The 19205-nt window shown below is 42.0% G+C and overlaps 1 protein-coding gene across 1 annotated transcript in view; it reads left to right on the top strand.

Moving 5' to 3' along the window:
* LOC126259747 (synaptic vesicle glycoprotein 2C-like) overlaps nt 1–19205 on the top strand; it is a 234620-nt gene that overhangs the window by 154265 nt on the left and 61150 nt on the right. The window contains exons 7-8 of the mRNA XM_049956737.1: nt 4369–4550; nt 8524–8788. Of these exons, the coding sequence (XP_049812694.1) occupies nt 4369–4550; nt 8524–8788 (447 nt within the window). The remainder of the gene's footprint in view (nt 1–4368; nt 4551–8523; nt 8789–19205) is intronic.

Below are 19205 nucleotides of genomic sequence, written 5' to 3'. Positions count from 1 at the left end.
ATATTTGAACAATTTTTAGTGTTAAAATCAGTGAAATAACGGTCATGTAAATTGTTCACTAACTAGAGGTATTTTATTTAATTAAAGGTACTTCGATCATATGTATTTTGCATTTTGTATTTAAATACTCTTACTTAAAAGTATTTTGTATTTTCATTTGAAATAGAACTTGGATATGTCTTCTATTTCAAATGAAAATACAAAATACTTTTAAGTAAGAGTATTTAAATACAAAATGCAAAATACATATGATCGAAGTACCTTTAATTAAATAAAATACCTCTAGTTAGTGAACAATTTACATGACCGTTATTTCACTGATTTTAACACTAAAAATTGTTCAAATACTTCATCTTTCATGTTCCACTTATGTAGCTTCATTATTATTCCACCAGAAGAAAATAGTTGTCCAACAGGAACCGAACTCAGTAAACAAGTATTATATTTAAAGAAAAACATTTTTAAGGTGGGGTATCTCTTGAAAAAATCTAGATTATTGTCATTATCTTTATAATATTGTAGTGTTGCCACTGTCACTGGCTATAGAAGAATCATTACTCAACAACCACATGATAAGAGTCAATTTCTTTTTTTACCAGAATGTTGCAAATTCCTCGCATCTCCTTCTCCTGGTTTCATCTTATGGACTTATGAAATAAGTAGTTCTTTAACGTATCTTCTGTTAGCCTTGGGTACCCGTTACAATTTGAAAAAAGGATAAGATTTTGATGCTAATATGTTATCCTTTGCGTTTGGTTCCATTAATTTACAGAATCGCACGAAACACCTATTACGACTTTCTTTAATAACGTCTATCATAATACTAAACTACGTAGGTTTATCCATTGGCAAGCTGCTTGGCATTCTTTGCATTCTCATTAGTTCTGGTATAAGACATACATACTACGTATTTTTATCCTTTCTGAACATCTGATACAGTCAGCAATAGATTTTGAGCAGCTTATGTATTCATTAATATTTGTATTTCAGTTTCTTTAAAAACAACTAATACGAGTTTACTGAAAGCGTCTCCAAAGTGCTTGACATTTTGGCAAGGCTGCATCATAAACTTTTTGTATGGATTACTTTGATATCTGGCATTGTACATATCTTTTGACGCCGTGAAATGTGATGTGTGTGATCTCACTCCCTCCTTCACTTATTTCCTTTGCAATTATCAGATGATTTGGATAGGTATTTTATTAGGCAAACAATGATAGACATATAAGGTACGCAAGACTTAGTGCTTTTTCTAATAATTAGGGTCATTGTCATATTCACTTCACAAGTAAACCATTGGCGCTTATTGTGCCATCTCTATCCTCGTGAAATTATTTTGTCTTTAAACATATTGAGTGAAAGGAAACTACGAGGTATGGAATAAATAAATTCAAGAAAAGCATTTTGAATTTTACAAATACAAGTACCACTAATTTAAAACTTTCAAATAAGATAGAAAACTGTTTTCGAAAAATGTGCTTCAAACACAAAATAAAAACTGTATTTTGCATTTTGTATTTGTATGTCAGATACATGTATCTCACATAATTCACATCTCTGCCCTTTGTTTAACGTACCAAATAAGCCACCACAGCTGCAGTTGAAGGGGAAAGCACACAGGCGGGATACAAATATCAAAAGCAATGAAACTGCTTCCCAACACAGAAGAAACCAATTTCAACACTGTTCCTACATCTCAGCAACAAAGGCCAAGAATATTGAGTATATTCGCTGTTGAAGCAAAGGTAATTTCATTTAAAAAAAATATTTGTGTATTAGAAAGTCGAGTGAAGTGTAAGAGTGTGCAAATCATTAGATTCCATACAAAATTATTACGTGTCAAGGCAAGTGCCTATAAAATAGGAACAACAGCAGAAACACATGCTTATAATGCATGAAATCTGTATTCATTTTTTCTTGATTACCATTATACAGGGTGTTACAAAAAGGTACGGCCAATCTTTCAGGAAACATTCCTCACACACATAGAAAGAAAATCTGTTATGTGGACATGTGTCCGGAAACGCTTACTTTCCATGTTAGAGCTCATTTTATTACTTCTCTTCAAATCACACTAATCATGGAATGGAAACACACAGCAACAGAACGTACCAGCGTGACTTCAAACACTTTGTTACAGGAAATGTTCAAAATGTGCTCCGTTAGCGAGGATACATGCATCCACCCTCCGTCGCATGGAATCCCTGATGTGCTGATGCAGCCCTAGAGAATGGCGTATTGTATCACAGCCGTCCACAATACGAGCTCGAAGAGTCTCTACATTTGGTACCGCGGTTGCGTAGACAAGAGCTTTTAAATGTCCCCATAAATGAAAGTCAAGAGGGTTGAGGTCAGGAGAGCGTGGAGGCCATGGAATTGGTCCGCCTCTACCAATCCATCGGTCACCGAATCTGTTGTTGTGAAGCGTACGAACACTTCGACAGAAATGTGCAGGAGCTCCATCGTGCATGAACCCCATGCTGTGTCGTACTTGTAAAGGCACGTGTTCTAGCAGCACAGGTAGAGTATCCCGTATGAAATCATGATAACGTGCTCCATTGAGCGTAGGTGGAAGAACATGGGGCCCAATCAAGACATCACCAACAATGCCTGCCCAAAAGTTCACAGAAAATCTGTGTTGATGACGTGATTGCACAATTGCGTGCGGATTCTCGTCAGCCCACACATGTTGATTGTGAAAATTTACAATTTGATAACGTTGGAATGAAGCCTCATCCGTAAAGAGAACATTTGCACTGAAATGAGGATTGACACATTGTTGGATGAACCATTCGCAGAAGTGTACCTGTGGAGGCCAATCAGTTGCTGATAGTGCCTGCACACGCTGTACATGGTACGGAAACAACTGGTTCTCCCGTAGTACTCTCCATACAGTGACGTGGTCAACGTTACCTTGTACAGCAGCAACTTCTTTGACGCTGACATTAGGGTTATCGTCAACTGCACGAAGAATTGCCTCGTCCATTGCAGGTGTCCTCGTCGTTCTAGGTCTTCCCCAGTCGCGAGTCATAGGCTGGAATGTTCCGTGCTCCCTAAGACGCCGATCAATTGCTTCGAACGTCTTCCTGTCTGGACACCTTCGTTCTGGAAATCTGTCTCGATACAAACGTACCGCGCCACGGCTATTGCCCCGTGTTATCCATACATCAAATGGGCATCTGCCAACTCCGCATTTGTAAACATTGCACTGACTGCAAAACCACGTTCGTGATGAACACTAACCCGTTGATGCTACGTATTGATGTGCTTGATGCTATTACTGTAGAGCAATGAGTCGCATGTCAACACAAGCACCGAAGTCAACATTACCTTCCTTCAATTGGGCCAACTGGCGGTGAATCGAGGATGTACAGTACATACTGACGAAACTAAAATGAGCTCTAACATGGAAATTAAGCGTTTCCGGACACATGTCCACATAACTTCTTTTCTTAATTTGTGTGTGAGTAATGTTTCTTGAAAGTTTGGCCGTACCTTTTTGTAACATCCTGCATAAAAATCTAAAAGTATTTCTTCACAAATAAGTGGTATCTTGTGCCACTGAGGCAGTGATATTCGACTGCTTTTACATTTGTCTCACAATCATTCATGTATCTTGGTAGATTGCTAACGCTCACAGTGAAAAAATATGATAGTTACTTCAGTAATTAAGTAGAAAATTAGTTAAAAACAAACAATAATCCTACGGCTGGCTTCCTTGCCACTAAAGGTGCTAGTGGCATTCCAGCTGTCAGACGGTAACTGCTTTCACAGCATTGAGGGTCGCTACTCAGTAGGTTAGGCTGTGGCCATTCCCTTCTGTGGACGATAAGAGAGATCTTATTGGTTTATCAGGAACAATTCCAGCCTTTCGACGATTGGTTGATCACCTCAAAATACTCAGTTTGTGATCACACAGCGTTTTCGTTCGATCCATGAGCGTGTTGAAGGGAGGCTCCGCATTCTGGCCCAGAGGAGCCAGTCGGGACCAACCGCCCACCTTGTAACCCTCTACCAATAAAGTTTTTTTTTTTGGATATGGTATGGAAGGGAATGGTTCCAGCACAGTCCTCTTTCTGCCGTTTTCGTCTCCATAGAAATTCGTGCTGCTGCTTTCCAATCAAGTAATTTCTCAGATGGCATAACAGGGTTGAGTGCACACCTTCCCAGTCATACCGCCAAATATAAATCCCTGGCGGTAAGGGGAATCGGACTGGGATCGTCCACATAGCAGCCAGATAAGGTGACCTCTGAGCTACCGAGGCGGGCCTTAAGCTCAAAGAACACTTTGATTACCGAATTATGTCCAATAGCTGGTAGCCTTGGTCGTCCACTAGCGCAGAACGGATGGAATGCTCTCATGTGCAGGTGCAGCGGCTGGTGGATGAGCTGGAACTGCGCAAAGCGTCTGTGGCGAGCACCATGAGCATCCACCAGAGCGCCATCCAGAGCCTCAAGAACGCCTGGCGCCAGATGCGGCCACTCTTCGTCATGCCACAGCTGCCCAAGGCTGTGCTCGTCTTCTCCATACAGATCCTCTGCTTGTTCAGGTTAGTAACAGAAGGCAATGCTTTGATCTTGCTGCTGTCTCAAAAACTTTTGCCAGCATTAAATACTGGAACGAGCTGCGCGAGCTTTTAAGGATCTGGCAGTGAGGGAATCAGGTGCTCTCTCGCGATCGATACATATAGTCTGTTTAAACGTTCATGGCACGCCAGTAGTTGCTTTAAAATGCGACACACTTAGCTCCGATTGAAAACTAAATGATAACCCCAAGTATTAAACGTCCAACAGAAATCTCACAACAGACGAAAACTACCAACTGGCAGAAGTTCCAGACTGCATTCCTCTAACATTTTTCATAGTTACAAAACTCATCCAAACAGTCCTCACTTATGCCAGTGTAGCATCCATATTTGCTTCAGACGAGTCACACCTAGTCTTGCACTCACTCCGACTCACTCTCCACATCCACTTTTTCTCTCCTGATCGAATTTATAACAAACTCAAAAATTCCCATCCATACTCATCTGTATCGAACATCATAGTATATCCTGAACATTTCCCATACTTGATTCCTATTACTCTATAATTTTCTAATAATTATATAACCTGATATGTTGCCACATCAATACCAACACATTCCAACGGTCCTACACCTACACACCGTCAACACCGTCTCGTAACTCAACTTCCAAAGGCTCCCTGTCATAGACAAGAAATCCGTCCTGTCTTTTATCCTCCTTACAATATATAACGCTTACTTCCCAGTCCTTTCTCACACCAAGGTGTTCCCGTTTCTTTTCTCTCCATAACCACAACCTAGACTCTATCCTACTAACCATTATCACAAATGCTATATCTGCTGCCACTCACAATCCCAGACTATAAATTTTGACGTAGCTGCCTACCATCTTCGTTCCAACCCATTATTCACAGTATCATTTAATCCTCCTACTCCAATTTGCTTTTGGGTCATCAGTCTGACTAGTTCATGTGGTCTGTCAAGAATTTCTTTTCATTTCATAGAAGCACCTGCACCATGCGTCCTCCAATATTTAATGGACGTACTCAATCTCAGATTTCCTCTACAATTACTACCTCTACAGCTCCCTCTAGTACCATGGAAGTTATTCCCTGTTGCCTTAACACATGCCCCATAGTCCTGTCCTTTCTTCTTGTCAGTGTTATCCAAATGTTCCGTACTTCGCCAATTCCGCGGAGATCCTCCTCTTTCCATATCTTATGAGTGTCCGCCCCTGGTAGCTGAGTGGTCAGCGCGACAGAATGTCTTCCCTAACGGCCTTGGTTCGATTCCCACCTGGGTCGGAGATTTTCTCCGCTCAGGGACTGGGTGTTGTGTTGTCCTTATCATCATCATTTCATCCCCTTCGACATGGAAGTCGCCGAAGTGGCGTCAACTCGAAAGACTTGCACCAGGCGAACGGTCTACCCAACGGGAGGCCCTAACCACACGGAATTTCCATTTCATCTCATAAGTCCATGTGATTTTCAACAATCTTCTGGGGCACCACATCTCAAACGCTTCGATTCACCTCTTTTCCGGTTTCCTCACTGTCTATGATTCTCTGACTTACAATGCTGTACCCCAAGCGTTTATTATCAGAAATTTCATCCTCCAACTGTGTTTGACATTGGTAGACTTCTATTGGTCATAACCGTCTTCTCTGATTATGCTAGCCTACTGATTATGTTCTTATTGTTTCGTTCATGTGCCAAATTCCGTAAATTCACGTACTTCGTAATCATCTGTTTTCATGTTAATTTTATCGCTAATCTCATTTCTGCTTACTCCTAATTATTTTCGTTGTTCTTCGGGGTACTTGGAATGTACCACTTCCCGTTTGAAGTCCAAGTTCTTAGTGTTTGTGCAGTTAGTGTTTTTGATCGACTCTGTCAGTGTCGGAGAAGTAGGAGGAGGAGATTCACAACGAAGTCATCAGAGACGGAACACAGGCTCGGATTAGGGAAGGATGGAGAAGGAAAGTGGCCGTTCCCTTTCGAAAGAACCATCCAGAAATTTTCCTTAAGCGATTTAGGGAATCACGGGAAACCTAAATCAGGATGGCTGGACGCGGGTCTGAACCGTCGTCCTTCCGAATGGGAGTCCAGTGTGCTAACCACTGCGCTACCGTGCTCGTAAGTGGGCTGTAGTGAAGTACTTCGCTGCCACGATGAAGATTGGCAACAATGTTTGTATTTTAGAAGGCAACAAACAGAATTTCTAACAAGGGTGTAGGATAATAACCGCTTTCAGCCACAATAGGAGATGATTTTATGCGACACTCGATCGCTTTCGGGCATGTGCCCAAATTCAGGTGCTTTACACGCAAGTAGATGTTTACATACTCAGTGTTGGGGATCACTTAAAAAAAAAAAAACAATAATGTAATGACGAAGCAAACACAAAATGAAACATTTGGAAACGGCTAAGCGATATGTGTTGCAAAATATTACAATCTTACATAAAGCTAGTGTATCCATATGTTTTCACATCATACAAAATGTAATAAAAATAATTTGAAAACGATATGGACACATCAGCTTTATGTAAGTACTATAATATTTTGCAACACATGTTGCTTAGCCACTTGCAAATTTTCATTTGTGTCGGTTTAGCTGTCATCACAGAATTTGTTTTTCATTTAAACAGTGATATGCAACACTAAGTATGGAAACATGTACCTGAATATAAACCACCTGAAGAATGGCACAAGCTGGAAACTGATCATGTGTTAAATAATATGACAAAATGTGACTGGGAGCGTTTATTATTCTACACCCTATAAGGGAGCAGTGACGGAGTTCAACTGAATCTTTCATCGATAAAACGCATAGAGTTTCTAACTATTTTTAAGGTTTCCATCGTTGATTGGGCTACTTAGAACGCAGTCGTTCGGTTAATTAGGGAAAGGTTTTAACTCAGACTGCAGTTAAACCGTCTTCTATTACATTCAAACTAAAACCGTAATTTGAGTAACAAAAACGTAAGTAATTGATCATTTTAATATTTTAAACTATTCTATTTTACAAAGACTATCCGGCTGGATAGTGGTAATTGTTCTGCTCACCCTGTCGTGATAGAAGAGCGAGTGAATGTACAGTAGACATAAAAAAAGAAAAAAAAGTGGTTGGTAAAACGAGTAGCAAAGCTCTTGTTAGAGTGCACTCTCATTGTTCACTACATGCTTACTTACATAATACACCTCTAAAGAAATTTCTGCAGATTATGAGATTTCAGATTAGGAAACACATGTACACTATTCTTTAAAGAAGAGAAACAGGAAGGCCTCACTAAGAACGGCTAGAAATTAATAGAGAAAATATAATTAAGCTTCGTGTACCTTGAAAAAGATTTTAAACTAAAGGAGTGATTTTCTTTCCTACTACGACGTAAGTCGAACAGGTTGGAATGCACTTGGAATATTGACATGAAATTTATATTAATTTTCGTTGAACTCTTTGGTATGATTGACATATCGCTGCATAAAAGAAATAACCATAGAATAATAGACTAAGCCGGCAGGTAGCTCAGCGTGTTCGGTCAGAAGGTTAGCTGCCCTGTGTAACAAAAAACAACTAAATTAAACGGATGTCTTACGACGTCCGCCCCGAGCAAATGCAACGAACGAAACCGAACAAAATAATGAGATTAAAAAAAAAAGTGGCCAGCGCGACAGAATGTCAATCCTAAGGGCCCGGGTTCGATTGCCGGTTGGGTCGGAGATTTTTCTCCGCTCAGTGACTGGGTGTTGTGTTGTCCTGATCATCATGATTTCATCCCCATCGACGCGCAAGTCGCCGAAGTGGCGTCAAATCGAAAGACCTGCACCAGGCGAACGGTCTACCCGACGGGAGGCCCTAGTCACACGACATTTTTTTCTATAGCTTTGAGGTTCTCATGATACTGGTTAGACTCTTCTCATCACCCACATTGGTTATCCCCATGTAATCTGCACCGGAGACAGTGTGTGAGAAGTGACAGACTCGTTTTGTTTACAGTCTGAACACAATTCGGTTGTGGCTGCCGCAGATCTTCGCAACCATGGAAGAGTTCCTGTACATCCATCAGACGGCGGAGGGTGTAGATATGGGCTCGCTTACAGTCAACGACATCGACAACTCGGTGTACCTGTGCGACATGCTCACGTACCAGTCCTCACAGAAGGCAGACAACTCGTCGCTCGTCAGCATGCTGGTGAACCTCGTCGATGGCGACATTCTCAATGCTACGCAGGCCGTCGCCTCTGAGATACCATGTCTACCTGTAAGTTACGCAAAAATACGAAACACTGGTTCATGCTGACGCTGGGGTTTGTTCGTAGTGGTTTTGCATTTTCTGTAACTAAGTTGTGCTCATCATATGGCTCGGGTAGATTCATTCTACATTTGTAATCTCCTAGACTTTCCTCGCGACTCATTGCCATCTCGTTCAGATCGGGTGTTCTGCCAGTGGTCCTCGTCTTCTCAATACGATATCTCGATGCCGTGACGTCTGCATCATGTGTTCCCTGAGACTGACAGCGAGACTCAGGGAACACATGATGAAGGCGTGGAGTTGCGGTAGAGATGTCGTGTTGGGAAGTCTCGGACCACTGGCAGAACACCCGATCTCAGCGAGATCATTCTATACTTGCTGAAATACATGGTTCAAGTATCGTGCAATGGAAAAAGGGCAAATGTTACAGACATCTTGTACATTAACAGAAAATCATACTGTCGAATAAAAACAGCGATACTCGTAGATCAAAGCTCTGAGCTAGGTCGAGAGCCATTCTAACATAAGTGAAGGGTTCAAGTTTATGGAACGCAAAAAGGAATGGCCCAGATATGAGCCTCCGTCGTTTTAATATACTGGAAAATTTCGCCACACTCTCAAGTCTTCGGCAGAGCGAATTACTCGTTCTGGAAGATAAAGTACTATAAAAATCAGAGTAAAAAGTTCTTTTTTATAATTGGTTCTGAGCACAATGGGACTTAACATCTGAGGTCATCAGTCCCCTAGAACTTAGAACTACTTAAACCTAACTAACCTAAGGACATCACACATATCCATTCCAGAGGCAGGATTCGAACCTGCGACCGTAGCGGTCGCGCGGTTCCAGACTGACGAGCCTAGAACCGCTCGGCCACACCGGCCGGCAAAAACTTCTTAAGCATATGCAAGAAGAAAAGGTGGCCATTCAGAGGTCTTCACATGGGCAACGCAATTTTTTACGTCCTCAACGCATGAACTCAAACTTTTCGAAATCACACTTACGGCTAGTACATGAGCTCTGTAAGTAGTATCAGACTTATTTATGTACATTATTCGTTAATAATTTATTATAACCCACCTGGATAGCCATACGCGTTAGAATACAGCTCTCAGTACTCACGGATGCGCGACGGCCCCGAATTGAATCTGCCAGGACTGGTGTGCCAGCCTGCCTGTATGTGGTTTTTAGACGGTTTCCTATATCCTACTAGATGTATACTGGGCTGTGACGCACGTTACACTTCAGTTACACGATTTTCAAATATTTGGAAAGCATTCTCTCGTTTTCACATGGATTACACTAAATGCAAACTGATAGGGCAAATTCACAGATTCCGTTCTCGGGAGGTGTGAGAGGTGAAGTGGGGGGAGGGGGGTGGAACGATGATGCAGGGAGGGTATTTGGCATCCTCTACCACTAACAATGCCAAAAATCTGATTACCATGCAGGTCCATGATGATACAGGGTAAGGCCAGGAAAAAGAAGATTTATTTTTTATTTAGTCCGACCAAATTAGGGTCTTAAGACCCTGTCTTACATCCCACCACGAACAACGCATTCCGAGAAGTATTTCAAAACTCTCTCAGATTCTACGCCTACTTCTGGTCTGATTGTGTACCTAGGCAGGAAAATGACTTCCCACAAAAATCCATTCTGACTGCGCAGCCAGAATGAAGACTATTGATCAGTTATGTAAATGTGAAAAATTATAGTGAGAACAACTATGACTACCAAAAGAAATAATAATAGAAATAGGCATTAATAATAATAATAATAATAATAATAATAATAATAATAACAAAAGGACATTAAGAATAACAATAATATTGATTGTTTTAGCGCATTTGAAGCTGTATTTTGTGTTTTACACGAAGGTGGAGACAGAGAAAAGTAATTTCGTAACACCAAGAGTGAAATAATAAAACAATTAATTTATTAGAAAATGAAAATTATCGTTATCGCTCTCCACCGCTGTGACTGTGAGCACAGCTGAAATTGTATACACAAATCCAGCTCCTGATGCACAAGAAACAGCCGTAGTAAAAGAGCTGCATAAAATGAACAGTCTGAATCTTGAAGTTTGAATGTATGAATACAGTTACAACACCATTGGTGTGTAGGAGGGAAGTTAACACTCTCTGAGTCAGCTCACTGCTCGGCGGAGCGATGAAAGCGGAAACAGGAGACTTACAGGAGAGGTAACCGAAGTCAGAACGCACACGTTATTGTCACTCCTGGCTCTTACGGCCGTATTTCGTAAGTGGTGTGGTGCGGTGAACCTGACATCTACTGTAGGGGTGGTTCTAGCCTCGTCCGGATTTGCGTCTCCTGTGATGTTGCTTGGACGTTCAGTATCTTTGCGAAGGTCGACCTCGGTGCGAGATCATCGACTATCGACATAACCGCGTTTAGTATCTTCAGAAACGGAAGGGGGTATGAAGGATGACATGATTCTACTGACAATTTCAAAGGCTGTACGAAAGGACAACCTTTATGTAGATAAAGAGGAGCGAAACGTCGTTGTGGTTGACTAGCGTGAGTTGTAGACAAGTACACTCCTGGAAATGGAAAAAAGAACACATTGACACCGGTGTGTCAGACCCACCATACTTGCTCCGGACACTGCGAGAGGGCTGTACAAGCAATGATCACACGCACGGCACAGCGGACACACCAGGAACCGCGGTGTTGGCCGTCGAATGGCGCTAGCTGCGCAGCATTTGTGCACCGCCGCCGTCAGTGTCAGCCAGTTTGCCGTGGCATACGGAGCTCCATCGCAGTCTTTAACACTGGTAGCATGCCGCGACAGCGTGGACGTGAACCGTATGTGCAGTTGACGGACTTTGAGCGAGGGCGTATAGTGGGCATGCGGGAGGCCGGGTGGACGTACCGCCGAATTGCTCAACACGTGGGGCGTGAGATCTCCAAAGTACATCGATGTTGTCGCCAGTGGTCGGCGGAAGGTGCACGTGCCCGTCGACCTGGGACCGGACCGCAGCGACGCACGGATGCACGCCAAGACCGTAGGATCCTACGCAGTGCCGTAGGGGACCGCACCGCCACTTCCCAGCAAATTAGGGACACTGTTGCTCCTGGGGTATCGGCGAGGACCATTCGCAACCGTCTCCATGAAGCTGGGCTACGGTCCCGCACACCGTTAGGCCGTCTTCCGCTCACGCCCAAACATCGTGCAGCCCGCCTCCAGTGGTGTCGCGACAGGCGTGAATGGAGGGACGAATGGAGACGTGTCGTCTTCAGCGATGAGAGTCGCTTCTGCCTTGGTGCCAATGATGGTCGTATGCGTGTTTGGCGCCGTGCAGGTGAGCGCCACAATCAGGACTGCATACGACCGAGGCACACAGGGCCAACACCCGGCATCATGATGTGGGGAGCGATCTCCTACACTGGCCGTACACCACTGGTGATCGTCGAGGGGACACTGAATAGTGCACGGTACATCCAAACCGTCATCGAACCCATCGTTCTACCATTCCTAGACCGGCAAGGGAACTTGCTGTTCCAACAGGACAATGCACGTCCGCATGTATCCCGTGCCACCCAACGTGCTCTAGAAGGTGTAAGTCAACTACCCTGGCCAGCAAGATCTCCGGATCTGTCCCCCATTGAGCATGTTTGGGACTGGATGAAGCGTCGTCTCACGCGGTCTGCACGTCCTGCACGAACGCTGGTCCAACTGAGGCGCCAGGTGGAAATGGCATGGCAAGCCGTTCCACAGGACTACATCCAGCATCTCTACGATCGTCTCCATGGGAGAATAGCAGCCTGCATTGCTGCCAAAGGTGGATATACACTGTACTAGTGCCGACATTGTGCATGCTCTGTTGCCTGTGTCTATGTGCCTGTGGTTCTGTCAGTGTGATCATGTGATGTATCTGACCCCAGGAATGTGTCAATAAAGTTTCCCCTTCCTGGGACAATGAATACACGGTGTTCTTATTTCAATTTCCAGGAGTGTATATGGAACTGTTACAGAAGGTGAATCACTAGCTGTCTTTTGAAATTTGAACGGATCTTAATTTATTTGATATTTCGAAGAACACTGTTCAACAGTTGGCTAGCTGATAATGAAAATGATTTTAAGAAGATGGTGTTTTTTAATGGCAAAGAAAGTATTTTACTTTCTTGAAAACGAGTATATCTGATTTGTTCTTCAGATAGTAGACTTAGAATTGAAGGTAAACATGTGCCGCCTATTCTTACACATTTGTACTTCTCGCCATTTGAGGGCTATATTTGAGTTGTGCTGCTGTGACAAGTCAAGCGAGAGGTCACAAACAGAGCGCGGAAAGCGTTGTGGGCAGGACTCCGGTCGGCGATAGGAGGTGAGGTGCAACCAGTTGACTGTGGGGATATTCGAGTGGTGGTATACGGACGCTGGGCAAGCTGAACGGTGCTGTGAAATCTGACACACGGCGTGGAGGCAGCTGAGTAGTTGACTGCGAACAGTCAGCAAGAGGTGAGGCCAGCTTTAACGTGGGACGTCATTGGTTCGCAACAGCTGACTGTGTTTACCTCCATTCTTCCAGAAAGTACGACAGCTGGAAGCTATGAAGGAATTGTGGAAGATAGGCGAGCAGAACATGAGCGTGATTTGTGCCGTTGAATGGTGTTCATAGTAGCTTTTGTACAGACATCTGCGATTTTTCAAAATACAGCGGGGCAATTGTTGTGCCTGCATTGGTAAAACAGTAACTTACATTATTATACTTGAAGAGGCAGTTTTATTCCGATTGTATTATATTTATAATTCATTTGAAAATCATGCTGAGGCCATGGTGTAAACCTATGGCGTCTTAGTGATACGCTTTAATGAGTCTGTTGGCAGTCCATTTGCCTTCATAACTGGTTGTATGTTAGTTTATTGTGTCAGTGTAGATTGTGTTGCTGGTATGTGTTGTCTGTTTAGTGTGTGATTAAGGTGTTAGTTATAATTGCCGGCCGAAGTGGCCGTGCGGTTAAAGGCGCTGCAGGTTCGAATCCTGCCTCGGGCATGGATGTTTGTGATGTCCTTGGGTTAGTTAGGTTTAACTAGTTCTAAGTTCTAGGGGACTAATGACCTCAGCAGTTGAGTCCCATAGTGCTCAGAGCCATTTGAAACATTTTTGAAGTTATAATTGGATACTGTTGTACTAGTGTTTTTGTTGGAGAATTAGTTTAATGTTTTCTTTGTATAATTAGTTTCAATGGCGTGAAGTAGTATGACATGCGAATGGTATGTATACATATATCTTAGGTTTTCTCTTGCATGTTTTTGGGTGCCCCTTTAAAGTTTTAATTATTTTGTTACTGTGAAGTGAGTAATTGCTTTTATCAAATTGATGTTATTATATCAGAAGTTAACTAATTTGATATATTGTGTAGAAGTTCTCACCTTCTTTGTTTTGTGCATGCCATTTTGTATTTAAGTTTTTGTTCACAAATGGAAGTACTTGGTTAAAAGCCCACGCTTACACAACCCCAGACAATCTGCACTCCCACCGAAATCGGACTCCGCAAATAAGAGAGAGCACAATGTTTCAGAAGGCGATAGATCAAACCGGGAGTATGACAGTCTCAGTGTGTATACCGATCATAACTGTTCGGCAGCAGGAGCGATATTGTTCGAATAGCAAACAAACAGAACTGTCTCTCACACACGCATTTATCCAGCTGGAGTAAGCTCTCATGCGAAATTGCTTTAAGAATAGGATCACCACAGTCATATATGGGGAATATAAGTGAGTCTACATTTTTTTCAAGTTAGAGAGAAAGTACTTTTTTACTTACAGTATCTGTAGTGAATAAAGAGGCACTGATACCTTGCAGATTGTAGTTGTGTTTCCACCCAAATATAACTGATACAGGAAAAAAATAGTTGTTTCTCCGAATTTTAGCAGTAACAGTGGAAGAGACACCCTGTACTGAGGGTAATTAGTCTTTCGTAAGTAGCTAAGATTGATCGCATTTTAAACGGCTTAAGGTTCAAACAAATATTCAGCGTCCACACTGATAAGTAATTATGCATCCAGATGTTAGATGGACGTAGATATAACTGAAAATTATTAGCACAGAAATCATATTTGCAACGGGAGAGAATAGTCGCCAAATCACTAAAATGTAATGAGAAAATCAATGGGCCCAGCACTGATTCTTGAGGGACCCCTGCTGTTACATCCCTACATTCTAACCTTTCTTTTTTTCTTATCGAACATTACGTACTGCTAGCGAGATGTAATGTATGAGCAGAGCCATTGAAAGGGTGAAGAAAAATTTGACTTGTGAGTTTAGCAAGTAGAATGTCAGAATCGACATTGACGAAACCCTAAAAATAAATAAATAAAGCACATAATAGTTGCGTGCCTCTATTGGCCCAACGCTTGTTTCAGTTCGTCGGTCATTTTTATAAGTGGAATCCCCCTTTGAAAAGAAAGGGATGTAGGAGGCGACCGTTTGAGCGGGTCACACTTGAATGCAGGATTCTGGTGTCAAAAGACGGTTAATTGTGTAACATACCATTTATTTTACACGATATGCTTACACAAGCTTACAACGATCTTTCAAAATTCTCACAAATAACTTGAGTCTTCTTAAAAACTTTACACAAATTTAATTTGCAATTGGCAGGTATCTCAATACCGTGAAATCTCTCTTCCAAAATTTTATTGAAAGTGGTATAACACGGCCAATCAATTTAACAGACAAGTTTGTCCTTGAAGGAAGCACCAATAACCTAGACCTCAGGCAATGAGGTTTCGTGAGCACCATTTGCTAGTAGACCCCCCAGTATTCAAAAACTTCTCTAAGTGAACATCTTCAGTTACTTCCAGGTTGCAAGTATGATACAATTCAAAAACCAAGAAATCAACTCATTTATACCTCAAATTATTCTCTCGAGTGAACATTTAAGTTAGAACAACTTGAGGTCAACAAATAAAATTAATTTCTCCATCCTAGTGACCATACCACTCATACAATAGTGTTCTGGAGCTGCGCTGGAAATGAATCAATATGGCCATAGCCTCACCGGTTGTACGTTTGCACACCATCGCAGGCCCCGAATGCCGCCCACTCCTCCACAGCCTCTCCAGTGTTACGTCCACGCTGATGTATAAACTTCTACAAATATGCATATTAAGGATCCTCCAAACGCTGCGGGACCAGCTTAGAGGCATACAAACATGCTAAGGTGAGTGCAACCGTGCACAGTATCAATTAGGGATGAAATGTCAACAACGTGTTTGGTTAAATGAAAATCTCAAGACGGCATCGTGGCACATAATGACCCAACTGTCTCAACTAAATCCGCAAACCCTAAAGAACGAACTTCGCCTCCTCAGCAGATTCACCTCCTCAGCAGATGCACATGGGCACCAAATAATTCTGTCAAATGGTCCGACAGCTCAACATACAAAACACGCCACAACTTGAATGACATGTCCGCTCACCACAAAACAGCTCAAACACCAGCTCAGTCACAGTAGCTCGCATTGTACTCCTCTAGACACCAACATTTCCACCGGCTGGCGCGTCAGTCGAGTGTACTCTGCTCCGCTCTCTCTCTATAGGTGCCTCCTTTACAACTGTCACGGTGTCGTCCGCCCACTTCGTTCCCGATCAGCGCCCTCTCTCTTTCGCTCCGAGACCTCCAAGAAAGACCACAAGTCAGCGATACAGGCTGCTTAAAATCTCGCCGCTCGCGTAACTCCTCTGGACCGAGCGCATAATCTTTGGACGTACGATACATTTGCAAAAAAAAAAAAAAAAAAAAAAAAAAAAAAAAAAAAAAAAAAATCGATACGGGCGTATCAGTAAGAACAGTCGTTATTTTATGAATTTCCCGGAAACCTGACTGGTACTATTCTAAAAGTTTACTAGAGTTTAAGTAATTAGTAAGCTGATCTTCAACTACGTTCTGAAGACTTAGAGATAATCCTAGTAAAACGGAAGGGCCTGTAATCGGAGGCTTATTTGCCAGATTGTCTTGGATAATGTTTGACGAGTTCCTACTTCCAGGCTGTTGGGAAGGTGCTGGAGCTAAGAGATAGCTCAAAAACATATGTTATTCTGGGCAGTAGTTTATCGACGAGGAATCTGATCATTTGCTCAATAATATTACCGCGTCCTGAAGTTGTCGAACATAGCTGTGCAATTGGGATGCAGCCGTATTAAAGTTACGGGTTGCAGAAGAAGAAGTTTATTCGTACCATCCACTAATTCTTTTAAGGAATCGGGGGTTTATGCCATTTGCGTACGTCAAGCAAAGATGTCGTAGTGGTGAAATAATGATTTAGACCCTCTTAGAAACTATAGGTTCAGTTGGAAATTTTTCCTCAAGACAGTGGACCTGTGAAGGTCTGTCTATCTAACAATTATGAGTTTTGCATTTGTCACAGACTCACTCGGTTGTCTAGCTGCTTATAGGAGAGATGATTATTAGGACGTACATTTTTGCTCTCAGTCCTACGAATACCTTTTATGGAGACGTGGCATGTTATAAATGTTGTTATCTGGGTAACTCCTAAGCATATCAATTCTAATAACATCGTAAATATCTGATGTACTTACCTGATATATTATGCTAACCGTGCCTGTGTAACACATTTTAACATATCTCAACTTTCAACACATGCCCATAATTAAAATCAACAAGCTGCGTCCAGAAATGTCTACATTAGCCATATATGTAACTTTCCGTCTATCAAACACTATGTCAAGTCGACTTAATTCAATAGCAACCCAATTTTCATTAAATATGACATTGTACTTGAAATATGGTCCCACAGTCAGAGCAGTGTCTCCGTATCTACCTTCCGAACACGTTACTAGCTTCACATCACTCATTTTTCGTACATTTTCCACATTTTTCTTTCAATTAAACACTTCTCATCATTAAAATGGATCTACGGTGTATTTCAAGGAGTTTGGTAGAATGAAAATATCAGGCGAATTTTTCTTGGCGAAAAGATTATTGTTCAGAGACTGGTAGCGAATATCGCATAATGTGTAAATCAGCTTCTTTGGAACGTGTGGCTTGTTGATGCTTGGTGGTACTACAACTGCCAACTCTGAAGCGATGTTCAACAACTTGTAATAAATTTTCTATATCTACAACAAGTTGCAATTTTACATCATTATATTTCAGCAACCCATCCCATGCTAATGAAGAAGAAGTCAGAGGATGGGCTGGATTCAGTTCGGTTAACGGAAATTTTGAAACTCATCAGGCAAAACAAGACATTTGTGTTCAAATATAAGACAAAATAATGTCCTAATACTCTGCATTCAAATAATGTCCACGCTTTGGATGCTCTTTAGTATTCCAAATCTTTGACTGTTGTTTCACCAGTCGACAAACTTTAGAATGCTGCAACTGGCGGCATCTTTCATCCAATAGAGCTGATTCACCAGTTCGATAGCCGTCTGGAAACACGCCATTTTTAATTATAAAATTAGACTGCTAACTCTTGTTGTTTTCAAGTCGTCAGATTTTAAAGTTAATGTAGTGTATAAATCGAAATTTATGTCGTTATTCCAATATGATGAATGTAATGAATGTTTTGCACTTTCCCATGTTTAACGCAATGATAGAAACAAGGCCTGCATTTATTTTCACTCACTGTTGTCAGTTTCTTCCAGTCATTCACATATGTTTTTAACTGTTGAATGAGCATTGTAGTTCGTCAGGTTTCGAAACACAACAGACTCCATAAAAGTGGGTCTATAGCTTGAACTAGAGCTATCATGTACAACTCTACGTAATCTGCCTAAAAAATGACAATGACCTCTGTGTTTCACATCAGTTCACATGCAGCCTTCCTTGCAGATGTGACAAATTTCTGATGTTTAAAAGCTTCTTTCTCTTCCTGTTTTGCAAGTAATATTTTGTGTACAATTAGATACATCTGTCTGCAAAGCCATTCCAAGCAGTCAGCACCTTAGAACGTCTTAAACTCTGACTATTCCTAACTATAACAACACTGCACTTATATGAGTGGGTCATGATACGAGTGGGTCATGATATTCTCATGTAGAGGTGGTGCCAACGTCTCCATCTGTGGCAGATGGTGGCAAGGAATGTGGCATGACGTTTTGTCAACAGAAAACGCACACACACACACACACACACACACACATACACACGCGCGCGCGCGCGGTATCTCCCCATCAGAGTCCACTGCTTCACAAGCCATTAAAATGAAAAAGCCAATCATAGCCTACAAATTTACAAGCCATTAAAACGAAACGGTTTGTCAGCATGTTCCCCAGAGTAGGCTATATTTTTCTCTGTATTTCCCACCTGGTAGCAAGTATAGTTCTATCTTTGTACTCCACTCGGTGAAGGCACAAAAAACTCTTAAATCAGTTATTTCCACATCTACATATTCTGTATGGTTTATCAAGATACACATACACTGCCTATTGCCA

The sequence above is a fragment of the Schistocerca nitens genome, chromosome 5 (assembly GCF_023898315.1).
Source record: "Schistocerca nitens isolate TAMUIC-IGC-003100 chromosome 5, iqSchNite1.1, whole genome shotgun sequence".
In the NCBI taxonomy this organism is placed as follows: domain Eukaryota; kingdom Metazoa; phylum Arthropoda; class Insecta; order Orthoptera; family Acrididae; genus Schistocerca; species Schistocerca nitens.
The sequence above is the reverse complement of the archived record's forward strand: the minus strand, read 5'-3'. Positions and strand labels throughout refer to the sequence as shown.